The sequence below is a fragment of the Mobula birostris genome, chromosome 3 (assembly GCF_030028105.1).
Source record: "Mobula birostris isolate sMobBir1 chromosome 3, sMobBir1.hap1, whole genome shotgun sequence".
In the NCBI taxonomy this organism is placed as follows: Eukaryota; Metazoa; Chordata; class Chondrichthyes; order Myliobatiformes; family Myliobatidae; genus Mobula; species Mobula birostris.
In genome coordinates, this window is record NC_092372.1 from 125368657 (window position 1) to 125392680 (window position 24024).

A 24024-nucleotide genomic window follows, 5' to 3' on the forward strand; every position below is an offset into this window, starting at 1 on the left:
CTCGCAAGACTAACGGATGCCTTAATAATTGACAAAATGAGCCATCCAACAAATAAGGTACCTTTGTTGGTTGTATGTGAAGGAGGCAGTGGATCAGATTTGGATGTTATGTAAATCATAGTGCATGTTCACTTAGCAAACTGACCAACATCCGCTGATGGCGCCCTCTAATGGTACAACTCAAGAACATTGACTCCTGCAAACTGTATGACAGTAACACACTGGGGTGACAACAAATTACATTTGTATTGCATCAAAGTAACCAAGTTGTCCTACTGCACATCGAGGATTTTTGCCATTAAAAGTTATTGCTAGAACATAGATTAGTACAACAGGTGATACAAGTTAATAAAATTATTAGAGATATACTGTAGACAGAGTACTTTTCCTTAGAGTGGTAATGTCAAACACCAGAACACAGATGTTTAAATTGAGAGTTTAAATAAGTTTACGTGGCAACCTTTTACAACAGAGTGTGGTAGGTGCCAGGGAAAGTGGTGGAAGCATTTAAGAGACACTTAGAACGGCAGAGGATGGAGGAATATGGACCACGTTCAGGTAGATGGGTTAGTTTGGATTTGTATCACGCCGGACCGAAGGGCCTTTTCCCGTGCTGTAACATGCACCATCCTAGAGTCTGTCCCCACGCTGCCCGCTGCCCGCTGCGGGACTGACACCGGCTCCAACTCGGGTACTTCCGCCACACGGACCCCTCCGCCTTTTTCGTTCCAACTTTAATTCCTCCGGAGGCCCGAACGCCGTTACAGGTCCGAAGCCGGCTGGTTGTAAGGAAGTACTGCGGCGGCCCGGAAACACTACCCACCAAGCCTGGTGGCGAGGTCGCTGAGCTGGGCCGGGGAAGCCGCGAAAGTGCTCAGAGAGGCGGGGACCGGTTCCCCTCACTTGGCGATACTCTACTGTCTAAGAGCACCGGGACCCTCCCCGGCGCGCAAAAAGCGACGGCAGCTCCCTGCTCGGGGAGAGCGGACTTGTTCACTGAAAATGATCAGAGCGCATTGTCTCACCGGGCGAGGAGTGGGTACCAACCGGAGGAGAGCCACAGGGGGAAGGACCCGGCCTGTCAGTCGCCGCCCCGCCCTCTGTCGCTGCCCCGCGTTAATTGGACGCTCACACCCCGCCCTGGCCTTAGTGCGGCCGCCAAGGTCACGGAGTTTGGAAGTTTGTTCTCCACAGACGGAGCTGCACCCAGGAGTGTAACAGGGTGACAATATCGGTAGGTATTGGCCGAGGAAACTTTACTCCTGCAAAGCGCTGCGCGGTTTTGTCCTGTCCACCTGCGAGCTGCGGACGGTGTTCTGACCAAGAGCAGGAAAGTCTTCCCTAGGGGATGTCGCCCATGTCAGCCTCTCATAATTTTGTTCGAGGATCTGCAATGTTCTGGTTTCGTGACTGGGGAGTTTGTAATGGGTGAGGGGGGAGGTGAAGGGAATTGTGATTAGACACACATTTAGTTGTGCTTTCGTGAAGGAATGCCCACAAAACTTCTCAAAAAGTGCAGCTGACCCAAGGTCCAGGGTCCAATGAAGAATTGGTAATAGTTAATGTGTAGCAAGCAGTTGGGAAGGCAAACGTTTTGTTGGGTTTTGTTGAAATAGGATTTGCGTATAATAAAAATACATACATTTGACTTCTGTTCTGAGTTTGATGAGATCACAATTTTGGTCTCCCTAAACTTGTTTTAAGGAATGTGTATTGGGGTTGTTCAAAGAGCAGGGATTGGGTAAGTTAGTCTTCAGTACGAAGTACCCTTCACAGCTTCATAAAGCACTTCTCTGGTTTTAGAATGCTTCAGGATATATTTCAGAGAAGCTGCTTCTTTTGTCCAAAGATTGGAAAACCAGGAGTCACAGTCTCAAAAAGAGGCAGGCTATTTAAAAGTGAACACAGGGTCCATGGAATTCTCGAACTCAGAATGCTGTAACCGTTCAGGCCTTGACTCCACTTAACACTCTACTGTTTAAGGAATGTGGCGGTACAGGGAAAGCGCACCTTGAATTCAAAGCCCAAGAGGCCAAATAGAATCCTCCTGTTTCTATTGCATTTACTGTTACAGGCTTGTGTTCACGTGGAAGGTAGCCAACCGGGACTGGTTGGCAGAATAGTTCTTCCGCTGTGGTAAGATCTGCAAAGTTGTACCAATCAGGAAGTATTTCATGAATTGCTTTTCCCCCTCTTGGGAAAGAATAAAACTGGTTGCTGACAAAAGAACCCAAAGTGATGAGAGCATTTTTTGGTTTTAACTAATTAAATGGTTAACATTTTTCAATGCATTGTCTAACAGGCTGGTGGATGCTAACTCAGTCATGGAACTGGATCAGCATGTAAAAGAACCTAAATTGCAGGGCTATGAGGGTGGTAGGTGCACCTCTACCAAAAGTGGTGTAAGGTGGACGGTCGGATGAGCTGCTGGTGCAGATCACAAGTCCTGGTTATGTGACCACTGACGCCAGACAGACAATCTCTGAAGAGTATTGATAATGGCTGGGGTCACCCGTCTTGTAAAGACACTGCCCAGAAGAAGGCAATGGCAAACCACTTCTGAAGAAAAATCTGCCAAGAACAATCATGGTCATGGGAAGACTATGACTGCCCACGCCATACAACACAGCACGTAATGAATGAGTAAATGAAGAAAAGGCGAAGGAGTAGAACCAACTGTGTTGGTCAGGCAGAGGGCTGGCACGTACTTGAGGGGATGAATGGCCATTTCAAGTACTGTTTGTTTTATAATGTGTCGGTGCCTGACAAGGCCATTGAAAAGAACAAGGATCCAAATCAGATTTATTATCACCAATTTGTTTTCCTCTACAAATATATTTTTAAAAATGACTATAAATTGCAAAAATAAGTAAATAATGTAATAAAAAAGGAATAAAGGGATGGTGTTAATGGACCATTCAAAAGTCTGATGGAGGTGGGGAAAAAAGCTATATCATTGAGTATGGGCCTTCAGGCTCCTGTAGCTCCTCCCCGATGGTAGTAGTGAGAATGGGGCATGTCCCAGATGGCAAGGGTCCTCAGTGATGGATGCCAGCTTCTAGTGGCACCGACACAAGGATGTCCTTGGTGCTGGGAAGTGTTGTGTCCATGATGGATTACGTTTCTCAAACTGAGGTTGAAAGTGTAGCATGGTCAGTATATCCAATACGTATTTATTCTCTGCAAATGTACGTTACACTGTCCTGAAGCTATGATTGGTGCTATACAAACGTAATATGTAATATTCAACTTTTTCTGTGGCAAAGTTTGAGAGAAGTGTGCTTTATATCTGATTAACATCACTCCTATCAGTGGCTAGCTCCGTTGAATCAACATATCTTCAGTGTGTTCGAGTCACTTTGCAATTATTTGACATATGGTACCTGAGCATACAACTTCACTTGCTGCCTCAGGAAACTGAAGATGTGCTGTCTTTGGTGACTTTGCAGAGCATGGCACCTGTATGGGCTCAGATTGCTGGATTTGCCACATTTCCTCATGTTGGGGGATTTTTGGGATGGTATGTTACAAGATCAGAAGTCACGACATGGTATGAGAGCCTGAAGAAGCCGTCGTGGTGTCCACCCAATAAGTCGTTCCCTGTAGCATGGACTGCATTGTACACAGGAATGGGGTGAGTACCGTACGTATAAAATTCATGAGAAAAACGAGAGCAATGTCAAATATTGTTCCAGTAAGTAGATTTATTTGGTTGCCGCTTTAATATCTGTGAGTTCAAATCCTCCTAATATTGGTAACGGCACTATGCCCCAGTCTAGCAGAGTGGGGCAGATTTAATCTCGTGTGCAGTACCTAGAGAGATCATAAGACAAAGCAAGTGATGTAAATGGAATGAATGTGATTAGATTTAACTTTATTGTGCCTGATGTTGGCGATGTATTTTATCTGTGCACATCTCCGGGCTTAACTGAAATGATAACATGTTGGTAACGTAAAACCTGGGCTTGCATGGGTATCAAAAAAGAAGAGATGGAGAGAATATGAACTGACAAGTGACGTCATAATGGAAAGGAAATGAGATCAGACAAAGCAACACACACAAAATGCTCAGCAGGTGAGGCGGCGGCGGTGGAAATGAATAAACCGTCAATATTTTGGGCCGAAATCTTTCTACTGTTCTTCAGGACTGAAAAGGAAGGGGAAGAGGACAGAATAAAAAGGTGGGGGGTGGAGAAGTGGGAGAGCTGGAAGGCGATAGGTGAAGCCAGGTGGGTAGGAAAGATAAAGGGCTGGAGAGGCAGCAGGGTCTGATAGGAAAAGAGAGTGGGCCATAAGAGAAAGGGAGGGGACCCGGGGGAGAAGATGGGCAGGTGAGAAGAGGCCAGAGTGAGGAACAGAAGAAGAGGGGAGGGGTAGAGAATTTTCTTTACTGGAAGGAGAAATCGATATTCATGCTATTAGATTGAAGGCTACCCAGAGAGAATATAAGGTGTTGCTCTTCCACCCTGAGAGTGGCCTCATCTCAGCACAGGAGGAGACCGTTGGCCAACGTGTCAGAATGGAAATGGGAATTGGAATTAAGATGTTTGGCTACCGGGAAGTTCCACTTTTGGTGGATGGAGTGGAGGTGCTCATTGAAGTGTCCCCCCCCACCCCCATTTATGACGTCTTACCAATGTAGAGGAGGCAGCTGGCAGCTTCAGGAGCACTGGACACAGTCGATGACCCCAGCAGATTCACAGGTGAAGATTATACAGACTAGAGGAAATGGGATTGTGAGTATGTGAGGAAAGGATTTAGTGAACAGCAAATTATGAACCTTTTTCATTGTCTATCGCCAGGATTACAAAGTTGCTGGTAAATTATTAACTTAGATATAAATGACAAAGCCTATCTTAAGTTCATGCTTTTTTAAAAGTTGCAGCCAATGTGCAGGATGTGGTTCAGGGAAAGTAAATTTCATTGAATAAGGTAAAGTCAACACTCCCCAGCATAAAGCAAAGAGGTGTGTTGGTGATGCTGCCTTGCATCTACAAATATTTCCGGATTCAAATAAAAATCCAAGCTGCAAACATGGGTGGCGGTTGATGGTTTAATTTACAAATTGATTTCTGCAAAAGGCTTTTCAAGTTCAAGGTCAGTTTATTGGCATTCACCTGTCGACATGTATACCGCCAAATGAAACAACATTCTTCCAAACCAAGGTGCACAACACAGTACATATAACTCACAGACATAACACAGAACAACTAATAAGATGCATTTATGACACAAGTTAAAAAGTAGACATATAATGTTACTGGCACGTCATACGTGACAAGGCCTGGGTGTTGGCAGGGAGATCACTGGCCTCACAGCTGTTCCCCATCCTTGTCCTAATTCTACGGTACCTCCTGCCTGATGGTAGGGGGTCAAAGAGACTGTTGAACAGATGGGAGAATTCTCTGAAAGTGCTAGGATAAATATCTTTAATGGGTGGAAGAGGGACCCAAATGATGCCCTCAGCAGTCCTTCAGAGAGACTTGTAGTCAGATGCCTCGTAGTTCCCGTACGAGGTGGTGATGCAGCTGGACAGACGGTCCTGTAAAAATTGATTAGAATCGGGGGATGGGAAGGGGGAGCCTCACTCACCTCAGTCTCCTCAGGGAGTGAAGATGCTGCGTGTCTTCTTGACCAAAGAAGGACCTGGTGAGATCGTCCGTATGTGCAGCCCCTGAAACTTGGTGGTCCTGGCTGTCTCCACGTAGGAGTAGTGTGTATACAGAGAGTAATGGTTAGCCTGCATCTTCCTAAATTCCACAATCACCTCCTTGTTCTTGTCCACATTCAGACTCAAGTTGCAGTGCTCGCACCATTTTACCAGCCACTCTACCTCCTCTCTACACGCTATCTCATCATCGTTGTTGACCAGGCACACCACTGATGACACAACATCAGCGGTCTTATATCGCCGTGCCGTCCTGCATCAGCAGCGAGCTGGGGAGCGCCCGTGCACAACGTGATGGAGCTAGAGATGTTTCTACCAACATGGACTGACTGGCCATTCTGTCAATGAGTCCAGAATGCAGCTACGGAGAGAGGAGTCGCAACCCAGCGAGGACAATTTACTCACCAACTTCTGACAAATGGTCGTGTTAGACACTGAGCTGAAGTCAATAAACAACATATGAGGCACCATTTTCCAGGTGGGACGGGACGGAGTGGGGTGCAGAGTCTCTGGCATCATCAGTGGACCGATTTGAATGATAAGCGAATTGGAAAGGGTCCAGCGTAACAGGGAGATGGGATTTAGTGCGATTCCTAACCTGCCACCCAGAACACTTCATTATTGTTGATGTCAGTGGAACTGGACGGTCGTTATTGAGGCAGGTTACTATTGCCCCCTTGGGCACTGAGAAGATGGTGGCCATCTTGAAGGCTGAGGGGACAGTGGACTGTTCCAGAGAGATGGTGGAGATGTCTGTTAGAGCCTCCATTAACTCTGCTGCACGGTCCCACAGCACCCGTCCAGGTACACTATCAGGCCCCGCAGTTTTGTGTGTTAGGGTCTTCCTAATATCAGCCATGGCCAGACAACGTGATTTCTCCTCCGAGGGGACGGCATCCTTCCTCACTAGCACAACGCTCTGTGCATAGAACTGACCGTAAAAGACATTCAGCTTATTAGGAAGAAGCGTGTCACAGTTGTTGGTGCACAGGGTGGACTTGTGGTCCGTAATGGACTGAATATCCTGCCACGTGCACCTCGTGTCTCAGTTACAAATATGTCTGTATATTCTCTGTGAATAATCTCATTTTGCCTACCTGGTGGTGCAGGAAAGTACAGCCCTTGCTGACCTGAGAGGGTCTTGGCCTGAAACGTCGACTGTACCTCTTCCTATAGATGCTCCCTGGCCTGCTGCGTTCACCAGCACTTTTTATGTGAGCTGGCTTATCCCCTGATCTGAAGGTAGCATCCCAATCTCTCAGATGTGCCTGGACCTCTGCTGTCAGCCGTGGCTTCTGATTTGCCCTCAGTGAGATGTGTTTAAGAATGCTGAAGTCCTCAAAGCACCTCTCTATGTGGCCAGTCACAGATCATGGTTATAGGCAGCTACCTCCCTGAACGTTCTCCCGTCCATGTTTTCAAAACATTCCGACGGTGGGTCCTTCTGGCCAGGCTCTTATCTCCCTTTGAACTGGTTTGACTCAGGAACCAGCCCAGCAGGTAACTGGTGGGAGAATCCGAGGCGAGGGGTGGGGAACAGCTTTGCATGCACCAGGGGTGTTGGTATAAACCAGGTCTGATGTGTTCTCACCTTGGGTCGCAAAGTCAACAAGCTGATGGAATTTAGGCAGGACTGTTTTCAAGTTAGTATGGTTGAAGGTGCCAGCAACAATAACCCAGTGGGGTGTGTGGTTTGCAAGTCTATGGTGCTGTAGAGCTCATGCAGTGCTTCGCCAGCATTAGCAGATGGGAGGATTAGGTACGGCCACAATCACAATACCTGTGAACTCCCTCAGTAGATAGAAGGGCCTGCACTTCACTGTTAGGTGAACAGTGCGTCATCACTACTGTCCTTATTAATGTTCTTATATACACCTCCACCGTGGGTCTTGCTAGAGATTGTGGGAGTTCTGTCAGTCCAAAAATAGATCAACCCCCCCCCCCCCACCCCAAGCTGGATAGCTGCTTCAGGGATGGTATCCTGGAGCTGGATTTCTGTCAGCTGGACTTCATCTCGCATTGATTCAGTCTCAGATGTAGGTAATCTAGCTTACTTTGTACCGATTGAATGTTTGAAAGCAGAATCGATGGGAGAGCTGGCCTGTAGGGTTTGGCTTCAGTCTCACACAAATACCAGTGCTTTTGTTTCCTCGTGCACCACTTCTGACAGGGTCTCCAAGGTGGCTGTGGCAGCTACTGGTACGGCGTGCTGCAAGTCCATGCTGCAGAGCTCCTCTGCTGTCCAAAAACTTGCTTGTGAGGTAGACTTGCAGCACTTGGTGGTCTTAATATCCAGCAGTGTCTGCTGGTTGTAAGAAAGACATAAAGGATGAATTAGTTGGGGTCGTAAGAAAGACGTAAAGGATGAATTAGTTGGGGTCGTAAGAAAGATGTAAAGGATGAATTAGTTGGAGTCGTAAGAAAGATGTAAAGGATGAATTAGTTGGAGTCGTAAGAAAGACGTAAAGGATGAATTAGTTGGAGTCGTAAGAAAGACATAAAGGATGAATTAGTTGGAGTCGTAAGAAAGACATAAAGGATGAATTAGTTAGAGCCAGCGTGGCCACTGTGACTGGACGTGCTGTCTTTAAAAACTACACGGCGAACCGTTTTGTAAGAGGCTACTAAATTGTTGCTCTTTGTTTTCACAGCTATGCATCGTACCTGGTGTGGAAAGAGCAAGGAGGTTTCACACGTGAAGCACTTGCCCCACTTGGCATCTATGGGATTCAGCTGGCTTTAAATTGGACCTGGACTCCAATATTTTTTGGTGCACACAGACTAAAGCTGGTACGCATTAGATCATAAGATCTCAGACCAGAACTTGGTCATTTGGCCCATCGAGTCTGCACTGCCACTTTACCATGGCTAATACATCTCCCTCTCAGCCCCAGCCTCCTGCCTTCTCCCCGAACCTTTCACTCCCTGACTAATCAAGCATCTCTCAACCTCTGCATTAATACACCTAATGACATGGCTTCAATAACCGCCTTTGGCAACAAATTCCATAAATTCACCACCCTCAGGCTAAAGAAGTTCCTCCTCATCTCGGTTCTAAATGGGTTTCCCTTAATTCTAAGTCTGTGCCCTCTGGTCTGAGTCTCACTTATAGGAAATACCTCTCCACATCCACTCTATCTAGAGCTCCCACGCCATTCTTCTAAACTCCAGACCCAGAGTCATCAAACACTCCTTATATGATAACTCTTTCATTCCTGGAATCATTTTCTGAACCTCCTTTGCACCTTCTCCAATGTCAGTACATCCCTTCTTTGTTAAGGGCCCCAAAACTGCTCACAATACTCCAAGTGAGGCCTCACCAGTTCCTTATAAAACCTCAACATTCCATCCTTGTTTTTATATTCTTGTGCTCAAAATGAATGCTAACATTGGATTTGCCTTCCTCAACACAGACTCATCCTTCAAATTAACCTTTAGGGAAATCCTACACGAGAACTCCCAAGTCCCTTTGCCAAGATTTTTGAATCTTCTCCCCATTTAGAAAATAGTCTATGCTTCTATTCCTTCTCCCTAAGTGCATGACCATATATACTTCGCAACACTATATTCCGTCTGACTCTTTGCCCATTCTCTTAATCTGTCTTAAGTCTTTATGTAACTTCGCTGCTTCCTCAACACTACCTGCCCCTCCTCCTATCTTTGTATCGTCTACAAACTTGGCCAGAAAGCCAATTCCATCTTCCAGATAATTGACATATAACGTAAAAAGAAGCAGTCCCAACACTGATTCCTGTGGAACACCACTAGTCACCAGCAGCCGATCAGAAAAGGCTCCCTTTATTCCCATTCTTTGCCTTCTTCCAATCAGGCAGCACTCTATCCAGGCTAGTATCTTTTCTGTAATACCATGCACCCTTATCTAGCTCAGCAGCCTCATGTGCAGCACCTTGTCAAAGGCCTCCTAAAAATCCAAGTATACAATATCCACTGATTCTCCTTTGTCTATCCTACTTGTTATTTCGTCAAACAATTCCAACAGATTTGTTAGGCAAGATTTTAAGACCTTCCCTTCAGGAAACCTTGCCCACTTTATCATGTACCTCCAAGTACACTGACAACTCAAACTTAACAATCAACTCCCAACATTTTCCCAACCACTAAGACCCGTTCTCCAGAACCATGCTAGAATCCGTTGGTTCTTGAAAGATCATTACTAATGCCTCCACAATCTCTTCAGCTAGCTTTTTCAGAACCCTGGGGTGCAGTCCATCTGGTCCAGGTGATTTGTCTGCCTTCAGACCTTTCAATTTCCCCAGCACCTTCTCCCTAGTAAAAGCAACTGCACTCAATTCTGCCCCCTGACACTCTTGAACTTCTGTCGTGCTGCTAATGTCTTCCACAGTGAAGGTTAATGCAAAATACTTATTTAGTTCGTCTGCCATTTCTTTGTCTCCTATTATATCTCTCCAGCATCATTTTCTTACGGTCAGACATCTACTCTCTCCTGTCTTGTACTCTTTAAATATTTGAAAAAACTTTTTGTATCCTCTTTGACATTACTGGCTAACTGACCTTTATATTTCAACTTTTCCGTCCCTGTGGCTTTTTTTAGTTGGGTTCTATTGTTTTTAAAACTTCCCAATCCTCTTAATTCCCACTAATGTTGGCTTCATTATTTGTCCGCTCTTTGACTTTTATGCTGGCTTTGACTTCCTTTGTCAGCCATGGTTATATCATCCTCCCTTTAGAATACTCACAGCTATCTGGACTATTCCTCTTCTCACCCTGTCTCTTGCAAAAACGCCATCCCCTTCTCGCAATTCCTCCGTCTCCGCCCCATCTGCTCTCAGGATGAGGCTTTTCATTCTAGGACGAGGGAGATGTCTTCATTTTTTAAAGAAAGGGGCTTCCCTTCCTCCACTATCAACTCTGCTCTTAAACGCATCTCCCCCATTTCACGTACATCTGCTCTCACTCCATCCTCCCGCCACCCCACTAGGAATAGGGTTCCCCTGGTCCTCACCTACCACCCCACCAGCCTCCGGGTCCAACATATTATTCTCCGTAACTTCCGCCACCTCCAACGGGATCCCACCACTAAGCACATCTTTCCCTCCCCCCCTCTCTCTGCATTCCGCAGGGATCGCTCCCTACACAACTCCCTTGTCCATTCGTCCCCCCCATCCCTCCCCACTGATCTCCCTCCTGGCACTTATCCGTGTAAGCGGAACAAGTGCTACACATGCCCTTACACTTCCTCCCTTACCACCATTCAGGGCCCCAAACAGTCCTTCCAGGTGAGGCAACACTTCACCTGTGAGTTGACTGGGGTGATATACTGTGTCCGGTGCTCCCGATGTGGCCTTTTATATATTGGCGAGACCCGACGTAGACTGGGAGACCGCTTTGCTGAACATCTACGCTCTGTCCGCCAGAGAAAGCAGGATCTCCCAGTGGCCACACATTTTGGTTCCGCGTCCCATTCCCATTCTGACATGTCTATCCACGGCCTCCTCTACTGTAAAGATGAAGCCACACTCAGGTTGGAGGAACAACACCTTATATTCCGTCTGGGTCGCCTCCAACCTGATGGCATGAACATCGACTTCTCTAACTTCCGCTAATGCCCCACCTCCCCCTCGTACCCCATCTGTTACTTATTTTTATGCACACATTCTTTCTCTCACTCTCCTTTTTCTCCCTCTGTCCCTCTGAATATGCCTCTTGCCCATCCTCTGGGTCCCCCCCCCTGTCTTTCTTCCCGGACCTCCTGTCCCACGATCCTCTCGTATCCCCTTTTGCCAATCACCTGTCCAGCTCTTGGCTCTATCCCTCCCCCTCCTGTCTTCTCCTATCATTTTGGATCTCCCCCTCCCCCTCCAACTTTCAAATCCCTTACTAACTCTTCCTTCAGTTAGTCCTGACGAAGGGTCTCGGCCTGAAACGTCGACTGCACCTCTTCCTACAGATGCTGCCTGGCCTGCTGCGTTCACCAGCAACTTTGATGTGTGTTGTTTAGAATACTTTTTTGGGATTTATCTATCCTGTGCCTCCTGAATTGCCCCCAGAAACTCCAACTACTGCTGCTCTGCTGTCATCCCTGCTAGTGTCCACTTCTTATCACCTTTGGAAAGCTCCTCTCTCTGTAATTCCCTTTATTCCACTGTGATACTGATACATTGACTTAATTTTGGTCTCTCAAACTGCAGGTGAATTCTATCATATTAGAGGGGGTCCTCAACCTTTTTTGCACTGCGGGCTGGTTTAATATTGACAATATTGTTGCAGACCGGCTGACCAGGTTGGGGGGGGGGGGCGCGGAGTAGGGTTGCCAATGGACAACAGTAGCAGTCAAATACGTTGTGTTTACCCTAGAAAGACTACAATGACCATGAAGCCTTGCACAGGCACCAGTGCGCATGCGTGACTTGCGCATGTGTGTACGTGCCGATTTTTTACTACAAGTCGTTTTTGGCGATTCTGTACGGGGGCGTGTTAATCGCGACCGGAATATAGGTGATAAGTGGCTAATACACTCAATTTCATTTCTAAAAGGATTTATCTAATGAATTTAATATTAAACACACAATGCATATTTTCCTTGCATGTCAATTACCAGGGGAGGACAGGGGAGCTTGAAGTAAGTGTTGAACGAACTTCCAGTAGAAGTGGTAGAGGCAGGTTCGATATTATCATTTAAGAAAAATTGGATAGATATAGGGACAGGAAAGGAATGGAGGGTTATGGGCTGAGTGCAGGTCAGTGGGACTAGGTGAGAGTAGCGTTCGGCATGGACTAGAAGGGCAGAGATGGCCTGTTTCCATGCTGTAATTGTTATATGGTTATATAAGTCACTTATAAGTCAATAGCATCATAACATTTTAAGTAACGTTTGGATATGAAACACACAGCACATATTTTCCCCGTACGAACATATAAAATCATTGCAACACACCAATATCGCTGAATCAGTGGGAGCCCTGGGCTTGTTTCTCTGCAGCAAGATGGTCCTATCGAGGGGTGATGGGAGACAGCGATACTCGAAGGGGGTTCCTTATGTCCAGTCTATTCCGCAATTTAGTTTTTGTTGCATTTATTGCAGAGATATGTTGGAAATGAAAGCAACGTTTTCAGTGCTTTCGTGGCTACCTCAGAATATTTAGCCTTGACTTTGATCCAGAATGCCAGCAGAGATGTTATGTCAAACATGCTTTTCAGCCCACCGTCATTTGCAAGCTCGAGGAGTTGAGCTCCTTCCCGCACTGACATGGATGACGCGCGGGTAATGACCTCATGTGCATTCAAGCTCAACAGTGGGCGTGACAGGGAATGAGGAAAGGTGCAGCTGACTCATATCACCAAATCATATCATTTCTTCGCGGCCCAGTAGCACATGCTTTGCAGCCTGGTACCGGTCTAAAGCTCGGTGATTGGGGACCGCTGATATTATGATCACTGCCTCCTAAGGGTTTCTTCACCTTAAGCTTCCTAGTTAAATCTGGTTCATTACACAACATCCAATCCAGAGTAGCTGATCCCCTAGTGGGCTCAACCAGAAACTGCTCTAAAAAAGCCATTTCATAGCCATTTTAGAAATTCTTTTGGGATCCAGCATTAACCTAATTTTCACAACCTACCTGCACATTGAAATACCCCATGGCTATTGTAATATTGCCCTTTTTACATGCCTTTTCTATCTCCTGTTGTGATTCGTAGCCTACGTCTTGGCTGTTGTCTGCTGGCCTGTATATAACTCCTATCAGGGTCTTTTTACCCTTGCAATTTCTTAACTCTACTCACAAGTATTCTACGTCCCCCAATCCTATGTCACCTCTATATAATGATTTGATTTCAGTTAGTGTCTTTATGGATATTTTCTTGTAAACATTGCTCTTATTTCATTTTTAGGTGTCTTTTGTTACAGTATGGATTTATATCCAACATGCTCATGTTCTGTTGTCATTGCCATTGTGTAACCAATTCCTAGTCCAGTACTACCACTGGGTAGTCACTTTTGGTCACATCAGCTATAGAAGTGGTGCCCATGGTTTATCTGTGACCCAATTTCACTTCTCCTGGAATTTGGAGAAAGGGTATATTAGGATCAATTACAAAGAGAAATAGTGAAATTTATGAGTTGGGGTTAGACATCAGGTAATGAGCTTGATGCCTTTTTTGTGCTTTTTAACATCTTCCCTAGCCTTGTGTCAGAACATTCTGGACACCAGACTTAATTTTAAGGTTATACCTTCTTGCTCGGGATACTTTCATTAGAGGAGGGGGGGCATTATTTTCTGATTTATTTCAGATCCTACCGTTATCTGAAATGCCTCAGTGAGATCATTCCCTCCTTCTTCTCTAGTCAAGGGAATGCAGATTGGTTTATGCAACCTGCCTGCTTGATCTCTTTGCTCCTGACATTGTATTTCAGGGAGAAAGTGGAATGTGTTGCATAAGCAGAAGCAGAAATCTATTGAAATGATGTTAATTGAAGAGGTAATGTTGGCCAACATATTGGGAAATTTCTTTATGTTACATAAACCAGGGCAGGGTGTGCTTCCTGATAATGCAACACTATCTGAGCTCTGCATCAGAAATCTGGCCTCAAGTAGAGCTTAGAGCTGTACTCTTCCTAAGGAAAAGAAATATAAGAAGCAACTGAAAATCAGTTGGTGCAAGTTTAAGATCTTGTCTGGAGCACTGTCACTTCTACTTTTGTTTTGACCATTTGAGCAAACTATTTCCTAACAAATTGGGTGTGCTGTGTTAGCTGATTGCTACAATGTGATTGGGAGAACAATGCAGAACATCAGTTAACCAACAGTCACTGAGTTAGAAATGGAGCTGTAGAATTGTTCAGCACAGCCCCCTGTGTTCGTGCTGATCTTTTTGGCGAACTGCATTGTTGTTGTTCTCTTCTACTATTTGCATGGTTTGTTTTTGTTTCTTTCTCTGTGGGGGTTGATCTTTTTTTTTATTGGGTTCTTTTGGGTCTTTGCTTTGCAATTGCCTGCTAAGCAAACAAATCTCAAGGTTGTATAATTTATACATTCATTGATAATAAATGCACTTTGAAACTTTGAATCCTACACTTGGGTGGCAGGGTGGGGATGCGTCTCTACCAAAGGAGGTGTAAGGTGCCCCTTCTCTCTGCTAGCCTTTTTTTTAATTAGGTGCAATCGTGAGTAATAGCCAGATCAGAAATGCTGATCAGGTCAACTAGTTCCCAAAGAGAACTCTGATAGGCCAATCAGATAGTTCACTGCTGCTCAGCGACAGAAGACAAAAACATCATATGTATAATTAGCATCACCCTTGGGCAAGGTGTAGCACAAATTTAGCCCCCTCCTCTGATCAGGGTCCCGTGAAGCCACGGGAGTAGGTGGTGGATGGTCATATGAGCAGCTGGTGCATATCACAAGTCCTGGTTATGCGGTCACTGAGGTCAGGCAGACAATCTCTGAAGAGTATTGATAATGGCTGGGATCACCCATCCTGTAAAGACACTGCCCGTGAAAAGGCAATGGCAAACTACTTGCGTTTATAAAAAAAGAAATTTGCCGAGTACAGTCATGGCCTTGGAAAAATCATGATCAGCCATGTCATACGACACGGCACATACAGTAAGAACAAATGAGCACTAATCTGCATTGGACTATTCAAGTGTAATGTTAAATGTTTCAAGTTGAGTGAACTTTATATTGAAAAAAAAACATTGCCCTTTGAAAGAGTTATGGCATTTTTCTACCAAATCAATTAAGCATAATGTTATGTAAATATTTTATGAAATATCTGTTTTGGAGATTTATGAAACTTACAAGTTTATAAACAATAGCTTTAACTATTTCCATTCCTTCAACTATTGTCATGTAACTTTCTTCAGTTTTGACAATCGAAACTCTCTTCTGCTACCATGGAATAGAAAACTTCTCAGATACACCCACCACGAAAGGTGGGACAAGCTCATTCTGCCAAGTTACTGCCCAATAAGTCTGCACTCAGTCATCAGCAAAGTGATTGAAGGTGTCATTGACCATGCTGTCTAATGATCTTTATACATTTCTCCTGGTACAGGCAACCAGCTTGGGTTTCACCAAGGTGTGATCAACTACTATTGATACCAGATTGCAATTGACTGTGTGTAGCAAGGAGGAGTCCTGGTAAATTGGGCATCAAAGGATAACATTGCAATGTTTGGAGTCCGAACTCGCACAAAAGATGGTTGTGTTTGGTGGCAGTTGATGATCCCAGCCCCTGGATATCATTGCATTTCCTCAGGGCATTGTCCTGAGCCTAACCATCTTCAGCTTTTTCCAGTCACCTACCTTCCATCGGAAGGACAGAGGTGGAAATATTCACTAAATTGCTTAATGCTCAATTCCATTAACAGTGCCTCAGCAGAAAAAAAAATAGTCCATGCTTACACACAGCAAAGCCTAGCAAGCCCTTGACATGAGCTGGTAGATGGCCAGTAACACTGACTTCACAGACATAACAAGCAGTGACCATGTCCTGGACAGGGAGTCAGATGACCTACTTTGTTAAGTCAGGATGTTGTGATATCACAGTGGGGCTTGTTTGATATTGAATTGCTGAGTTTCTGTCACTAACATCGTGTGGGCACTGTTGACTAGACCCTCAACCACACTGACCATAGGTCACCTGCCTACCAGAAAGATGTAAATAAGGTTGAAAGAGTACAGAAACTATATACAAGGGTGTTGGTGGGACTGCAGGATCTGAGTTATGAGGAAAGATTGAATAGATTAGGATTTTATTCTCTAGAATGTAGAAGACTGAGAGGAGATTTGATAGAGGTATTCAAAATTGTGATGCGTATAGATTGGATAAGTGCAAGCAGGCTTTTTCCATTGTGGTTGGGTGGGACTACAACCAGAGGTCATGGGTTAAGGGTGAAAGGTGAAATATTTAAGGGAACATCAGAGGGCCGTGAGAATGTGGACCCAGTGCAACTGGGGCATGCGAGTTTGATTTCAGTGTTTAGGAGAAGTTCGGATAGGTACATGGATGCAGGTGTAGGTCGGTGGGAGCAGGCAGTTTAAATGGCTCGGCATGGACTAGATGGGCCGAATGGCCTGTTTCTGTGGTGTATTTTTCTATGACTATGGTTTTATATAAATAATGTGACTAGAAAAGCAGGTTGGAAGTTGAGTATGTTGTTACCAGTGACTTGTCTCCTTTCTGACATCTACAAGGCAGAGATCATGACCATGATGGGATATTCCTCCGTTCCCTGCGTTAGATGAGTGCAGCTCTTAACAGCTGTCGAAGGTCAGAATCAGACACAATCAACTTTATCATTAATGACGTATGCTGTGCAGTACAGTGCAAACATAAAGTATACTATAAATTATAATAAAGGTATTTAAGAGTTAAATTAGTGTAAAAAGGGAGCAAAAATAGTGAGACAATGCTTGTGGGTTCATTGTCTATTCAGAAATCTGATGGCGAAGAGGAAGCAGCTATTCCGAAAACATTGAGTGTGTGTCTTCAGGCTCCTGTACCTCCTCTTTGATGATAGTTAAGAGAAGAAGGTATTTCTTGGGTGGTCGGGATCCTTAATGATGGAAGCCGCCTTTTTGAGGCATCAACTTTTAAAGGCATCGCCTTTTGAAGGTGTCCTCCATAGTGGAGAGGCCCATGATGGAACCAGATGAGATTGCAACCTTCTGCAGGTTTTTCTGATCCTGTGCAGTGGCCCCTCCATACCAGATGTTGATTCAGCCAGTTACAATGCCCTCCGCAGTCCATCTGTAGAAATTTACTAGAATCTTTGGTGACATACCAAATCTCCTTAAATTCTTAATGAAATGCAGCTACTGGGGTGCCCTGTTCATAATTGCATCAGTATGTTGTGCCCAGAGTAGATCTTCAGAACTTGAAACTGCTCATTCTTTCCACTGTTAAAGCCCTCAATAAGGACACCATCCAGGAAGGACATCTGGTTCCCTGAGCATGCACTCTCTCCACTGCTGGCAAACATTGTCTGTAACTTTAAAATGCACTGCAGTTATGCACACTGGCTCGGCCAAAAGCACCTCTCGCATGTGCAACGTACATTGCTAGGAAGGACAAGGGAGTTGGGCACAGGAAACCTCACATTCTCATTTTCACCTCTTGCACACCTTGAAATACAGCACCGTGGGAGTATACTAATTGGAGAGATTGTATCAACTAAAGAAAACAGCTTACCACTACCATCTTCTTGAGCAGTGAGGGATGGATATTAAATACTGACCATGTCAGCAATTCCCAGGTCCTGAGAGATGAATAAATAACTTGTATATATCTTTCTGTATAGGAACTAGGACTTCTATCAAGTAAAATGGTCTTTAATTCCAGGACCCATTATCTAACTCCTACCCGACAAAGGAATCGTGTTTGACACTATCTCACTGATTTTGGTTACTTTAAAATCTTTTTACTCTGGTTGCTTCCTTGAACCCAATAGGATAAATTGATGCTAACCATAGTAGGGTGACCTTTTGATGGCCATTCAAGGCTTTAGCTGATAACTTGTACTAAATGATGTCTTGCCTACCTTTCAGTAGTCTTAAAGTTGTAAGTGCTGATGGGTAGCTGGATAGTATACCTTCGTTATATAAATTTTCCTCAGAGTAACTTAGACCATAAGATATAGGAGCAGAATTAGGCCATTCAGCCCATTGAATCTGCCCCATAGACCGTTGAAACTCAATCTTGGTCCAACTCTGTTTTTCTTTTTAAACGATAAGATTCTTTAATGTTCAGACTCCAATTTCTTCCGGTTTCTCGTGCCTCAGTGGATGCATTTAAAGTTTCTAAATCTCTGACAAAATGCTTTTTGTTATCCTAAACTTTGCCTAAATCTATATTCACGGTTTTCTTTCGGCTGAGTTTATGGTTTGGGAGTTGTAGCAATGAGCCTAACAAAGGAACTGGGTAGTGTCACAGGTTTCAATATCCCCAAATGCTCAACGTGTGCGGGAGGTACATCATTGTTGACATTCTAAGACAATGGTCAAAGACTTGAGAAGGGGTGCTTCCACTTGTCTTTTGAAGTACTGGGGTATTTCCACCATCATCCAACACTCAAAGTTCAAAGTAAGTTCATTATCAAAGTACATATGTCACCATATTCAACGCTGAGGTTTGTTTTCTTGTGGGCATACTCAATAAATCTATAGAATAATAACCATAGCAGGATTGATGAAAGACCCCCCCCAACTTTGGTATTCAACCAAAGTGCAGAAGACAACAAACCGTGCAAAGGTAAAAAGAATGTTACTTTCCTGCATCACTGTTTCATGTAGATGTGCTCAATGGTTGGGAGGCCTTAGATATTGGATTGGAGGATATTAATTTAAATCTCTGTATTAATGTCCAAGTTCTCTGTTGTAAATGCTGGATAATCCTGGTGTATGTGATAAGTACAATTGGCAAATGCTGAGTAATTCTTAATTTCCCTTCTCATTAATTTTCTCTCCTTTGATTTCTTAGGCTTTGGCCAATATTCTTTGTCTGGACGGAGCTGTAATAGCAACAATGGTTTCCTGGTATCCCATCAACAGGACAGCCACATTACTCATGGCACCATATCTTGCCTGGCTGACACTTGCCTCATGTCTTACCTATTGTATCTGGAGGGACAACCCTGAAAAGAAAACCAAGTGAGAATGCAGTTCAGTGGGTGGAGCATGGTCCTTCCAACCTAGTCCGCCAAACACAAAGGACAAATTGCTGGGGAGAGTATGACCGCTGTGCTTCTTGTTTGTGATACTATAGAATACAGACTTGAAATTGCTGAATGTTTGTGCCAGGTTAATGTGTGAAATGTGGACTAACAACTTTTAAAAAAGAAACTTGGAGCATTTGAAACTTGCCCCTTTAATACTCCTAGTACATTATTGGAGAGGAAAAGATTTCGGAGAGACAAACTCCAGAGGGTAGTGTAGTGGTTAGTGCGACACTGCTACAGCTTGGGGTGTTTCAGAGTTCAGCTCAGATTCCTCCGTTGGGAGTCTCTCTGTGTCCTCCCCGTGGAATGTGTGAGTTTCTCTGGGTGCTCTGGTTTCCTCCTACAGTCTAAAGGCACACTAGGTAGGTTAATTGGTCATTGTAAATTGTCCCGTGATTAGGTTAGGGTTAAATTTGATTAGTTGGGGGTTGCTGGACAGTGTGGCTCAAAAGGTCTGTTCTATGCTGTATTTCTAAATAAATAAATAAATAGAAAATAAATAAACTGGAAATTGACTAAGTGGTTTTTGGGATCCGTACTTTAAGTAGGCCATTTCCCTCACTGCAATAGAAAAAACATTCAATGGCAGTGAGGCCTCTGTCTGAGTTTAAATAATGGTATCATCTTGCATCATTTGAACTATGAACTCTTGTAAACCTACTTCAAGAACACCATAATTATCTGAGCATGTAGGGTTAGTCATGATACGTGATGAGGCGAGTTTGATGTCAGTGCCCATGTGTGGATTAGGATCGGACTTTGCACCAATTGTCAGGGGAAGTTGCTGATGTTTCAGTCATAATTCAACCATTCATTTGCTGTTAGCAGTGCAGAGCAGCCGTCAGACCAGTGGCCTTTGTATTCCATTCCTCACCATGAAAGTAAAACAACTTGAGAATGCAAAAGATCACTCCTGCTGAAGGGTTTCGGCCTGAAATGTTGACTGTACTCTTTTCCATAGATGCTGCCAGGCCTGCTGAGTTCCTCCAGCATTTTGTGTGTGTCACTCGGATTTCCAGCATCTGCAGATTCTCTCTTGTTTCCAGCTTAATTCTGCAATGTAACATCGAATATAATAGCCTAGACTTGGGCTTTGGATGCAACGACCCATTGGAATATAACCCTGTTGTCTGGTATTCTTTTCCCAAAAAGAATCGGTCTTCCACTGCTACCTGTTATCGGTGCTGAATAACATACAACATCAACGCATCTACATTATTCAGATGACGATAGTACTGTTAACGGTATGCAACTTGCTGATGAGGTAAACCTGCAGCTTCAGCAGGGTCTTGCGATCGTAAAAAAATTACATTTAAAAAAGACAATAGCACCTTTGGTTGACTCTGTAGAAGCCACTGTGCTGGAACGTGCTGCTATCTTACTGGAACTTGATACCCCATATTGTTGCAGTTCAGGAACAACAGGGGTCATTTTCTTATGTTGAAGATGTTACTTGACCTTTAGTTGAAACAAGGGAGGGTTTTGTTATAGTTGTAAAAGACATCAGCCAGGCCACACCTCCCAGAGTTTGGGTCCACACACATAAGGAGCGATGTAGACCAAAGGATGTTCACCAGGCTGATCCTTATTCTTGGGTAAGGTTGTTCTATGAAGAGCAGCTGAGAGGCTAATGGGTTAGGTTTAAACTCTTCAGAGTTTGAAAAAGGTAGGAATGATTTTAATGAATCATATAAAATCCTGGGGTAGTGGGTGTGCATGGCAGGCTGGATATTGAGATGTTCCCACCGGTGGGAGAGTCTTGCCAAGGGATATAGTTTCAGGATAAAAGGCTGGTTGTTTAAAACCAAAGTACGTGGAAATTTCTTCTTAAAGATGTAGTGAATTGTAGAATATTTTACTTAAAATTGTGGAGAATAGATTATTAGAGGCATTTAAAGTGAAGGTAAGTAAATTCTTGAAAGATCAGGGAATTGAGGGCTGCGAGGATCTGACACAGGTAGATTAGTCATGACCATATGAAATAGGTAGACACGGGGGTCTAGCTGAGGTAGACATGGAGATCTAGGTGAAGTAGTCATGGGAGAATAGATGAGGTATACATGAGAGTCTAGGTGAGGCAGACATGGTGATCTAGGTGAGGTAGACGGGTTAGGCAAGGTAGTCATGGAGGGCGAGGTGAGGGAGATGTGAAATGCTAGGTGAGGTAGACATAGAGGGTTAGGTGTACTCCTGCCCCTATTTTCATATGCCCTTGGAATATTCCTCTGCTTCACACAATAACTGAAGCCTTCAGATCCGTTTACAACCAATGAAGTAACACTATAACCTCTCCTGAAATTTGGGAAACAATACAGTCAATTTACACAAACCAAGCTCACATTGGGCATTTGGATAACAACCAGGTATCAAGTGAGTTGAGAGACATATAGTTGAGATTCCTGGTATGGAATATAAGTGCTGTGATGGGGAGACAGCATTGTCCCACCTCTTGGATCTGGATCCATGTATCTGACCTTCAGTTGGTGCATCAGCATGGCTGAAGACATTGACCTGAGACTCAGGATCCCATGTTGAGCAGCTTTCAGCCAGCACTGTGCTCATTTGATGAACGTCAGGAGATCAAAGTCTGGAGAAGGAAGGGCAATCACGAGGAAAAGAGTGGGAGTAAATAGGTAGCAAGCATCTGAAGTAGCAGAACTGCTTATGACTCCATTGAGTACTTTAAATGAGAGATAACTTCAGAAAATATTGGGGGAAAACTCAACAGGTCAGGGCATGATGTTGGAGGATGTTACCAAGGTTCTGTGTTTATGGTTTTGGACTATGGACTTATTCAGTCTTCTTGGTTTTATATTGTGTGTTGTCACCTGTTCTTTCTTGTTGTTTTTGTGAGGGGGGAAGAGGGGTTTAAGGATCAATGTTCTTGTTATGTTTTGTTAGTTTTTTTTGTGTAGGTCAAGGGGATTTGGGGGCTGATGTTCTTGTTGCATGTTGTATGACTGGGAGGGGGATTTGTTGTTTCTCTCTGAACTCACTTCTATGGTTTTCTTGGTTTTGTGGCTGACTGGAGAAGATGAATCTCAGAGTTGTATATTACATACATACTTTGATAATAAATGACCCTTTGAACCTTGTGAACCTTTGGACCTTTGTGGATAGGAGGGGAGGAGAAGGTGGTGACGTGACGCAGCGCGCGCGTCCGCTCCGAAATGATATCGTATTTGTAAGGTACCGTGCACAATCCTGATTTGATGGAGACAGACATGAGAAGCACGGAGGAACATCTGGAGAAACTTCCGAAATGTCTGCTTCGCTGCCGCTGCTACTGTGCGATCGAGAATCTCCGGAGAGGAAGGCCCCAAATCCTTGGCTTTGCCTATATTGCCTGTTTCTGGGGCCCGGGTTCGAAGCGCTCGGCAGAGATAGTGCTCAGTGCTCGATGTCGGAGGGCTGGTCGGAGGCTCAAAGTTTTCGGACGGACTCAAGGGTCGGTTGTGGTTCGGTGCTTCCAGGGTGCTGCATTGGCAAGTTTGCGGCGCTGGAAGCTCATGGCAGGGAGAGTTTTTCTTCCTTCTACCGTCTGCATGAGATGATGGGACTTTCGAGAGACTTTGAGACTTTTTTTTTTACCGTGTCCATGGTCTGTTCTTTATCAAATTATGGTATTGCTTTGCACTGTTGTAACTATATGTTATAATTATGTGGTTTTTGTCAGTTTTACAGTCTTGGTTTGTCTTGTTTTCTGTGATATCATTCTGGGGGAACATTGTATCATTTCTTAATGCATGCATTACTAAATGACAATAAAAGAGGATTGCGTGTCCTCATAATCTAATCTAATCTAATCTGGAAATAGTGTTCAGTTGGCTGACTTTTCAACAGACGGGTAAGCTCTGTGTTAATGCTTATGAATCAGACATGATTGAATGGTGGAGCAGACTCAATGACCAAACTCTGATCCTTCGTCTCATGGTTTAAGAAGCTAAACCATAAGACATAGGAGGGGCAGGGTAACGTAGTGGTTAGCACAGTGCTTTACAGTACAGGTGACCCAGGTTCAATTCCTAGCGCTGCCGGTAAGGAGCCTGTGCATTCTCCCTGTGTCAGTGTGCGTTTCCTCCCACAGTCCAAATACCTACTAGCTGGTAGGTCAATTAGTCATTGTAAATTGTCTCGTGATTAGGCTAGGATTGAATCGGGAGTTGCTGGGCATCATGGCTTGAAGGGCAGGAAGGGCCTGTTTTGTGCTGTTTCTCCAAATAAATCGGCAATCTGAATGGATTGCTTTGACATTACAAAGTGACTTTTGTATTATTCCAGCTCAGTGCTCTCACTTGTTGTGTGGGAGCAAGGGTGAGTTAGTTTGTCAGAAACACTGAATCATGACTTTGCTCCTTCTTCCCACAGATGTAACCTGGCCTTCTGAGCATTTTGAGATATTACGTTGTTTTACCTGGCTGATGATCAGGAGGTGGCCAGAGGGAGCCTGCAGAAACTGGTAACCCTCCATGTGGCAGAGTGGGTGGGACTTTCATGGTTGCAATGGAGCTAGGTTTGGAAGTAGGAGCCAACGTTTCAGTCCAAGGCCCCCTTCTATGCCTTGGTGAGGCCACCCTCAGGGTGGAGGAGCACACCCTAAATTCCGTCTGGGTAGCCTCCAACCTGATAGCATGAATACTGATTTCTCTTTCTGGGT

The 24024-nt window shown here is 44.5% G+C and overlaps 1 protein-coding gene across 1 annotated transcript; it reads left to right on the forward strand.

The window, feature by feature from the left end:
• The first annotated feature begins 1124 nt into the window (after nucleotides 1-1124).
• tspo (translocator protein) lies at nucleotides 1125-19882 on the forward strand. Its single transcript, XM_072253328.1, has 4 exons — nucleotides 1125-1234; nucleotides 3450-3634; nucleotides 8320-8458; nucleotides 19130-19882. Exons 2-4 carry the CDS (start codon nucleotides 3453-3455, stop codon nucleotides 19301-19303), a joined length of 495 nt encoding a protein of 164 aa, XP_072109429.1. The 5' UTR covers nucleotides 1125-1234; nucleotides 3450-3452; the 3' UTR covers nucleotides 19304-19882.
• The last annotated feature ends 4142 nt before the right edge of the window (nucleotides 19883-24024 follow it).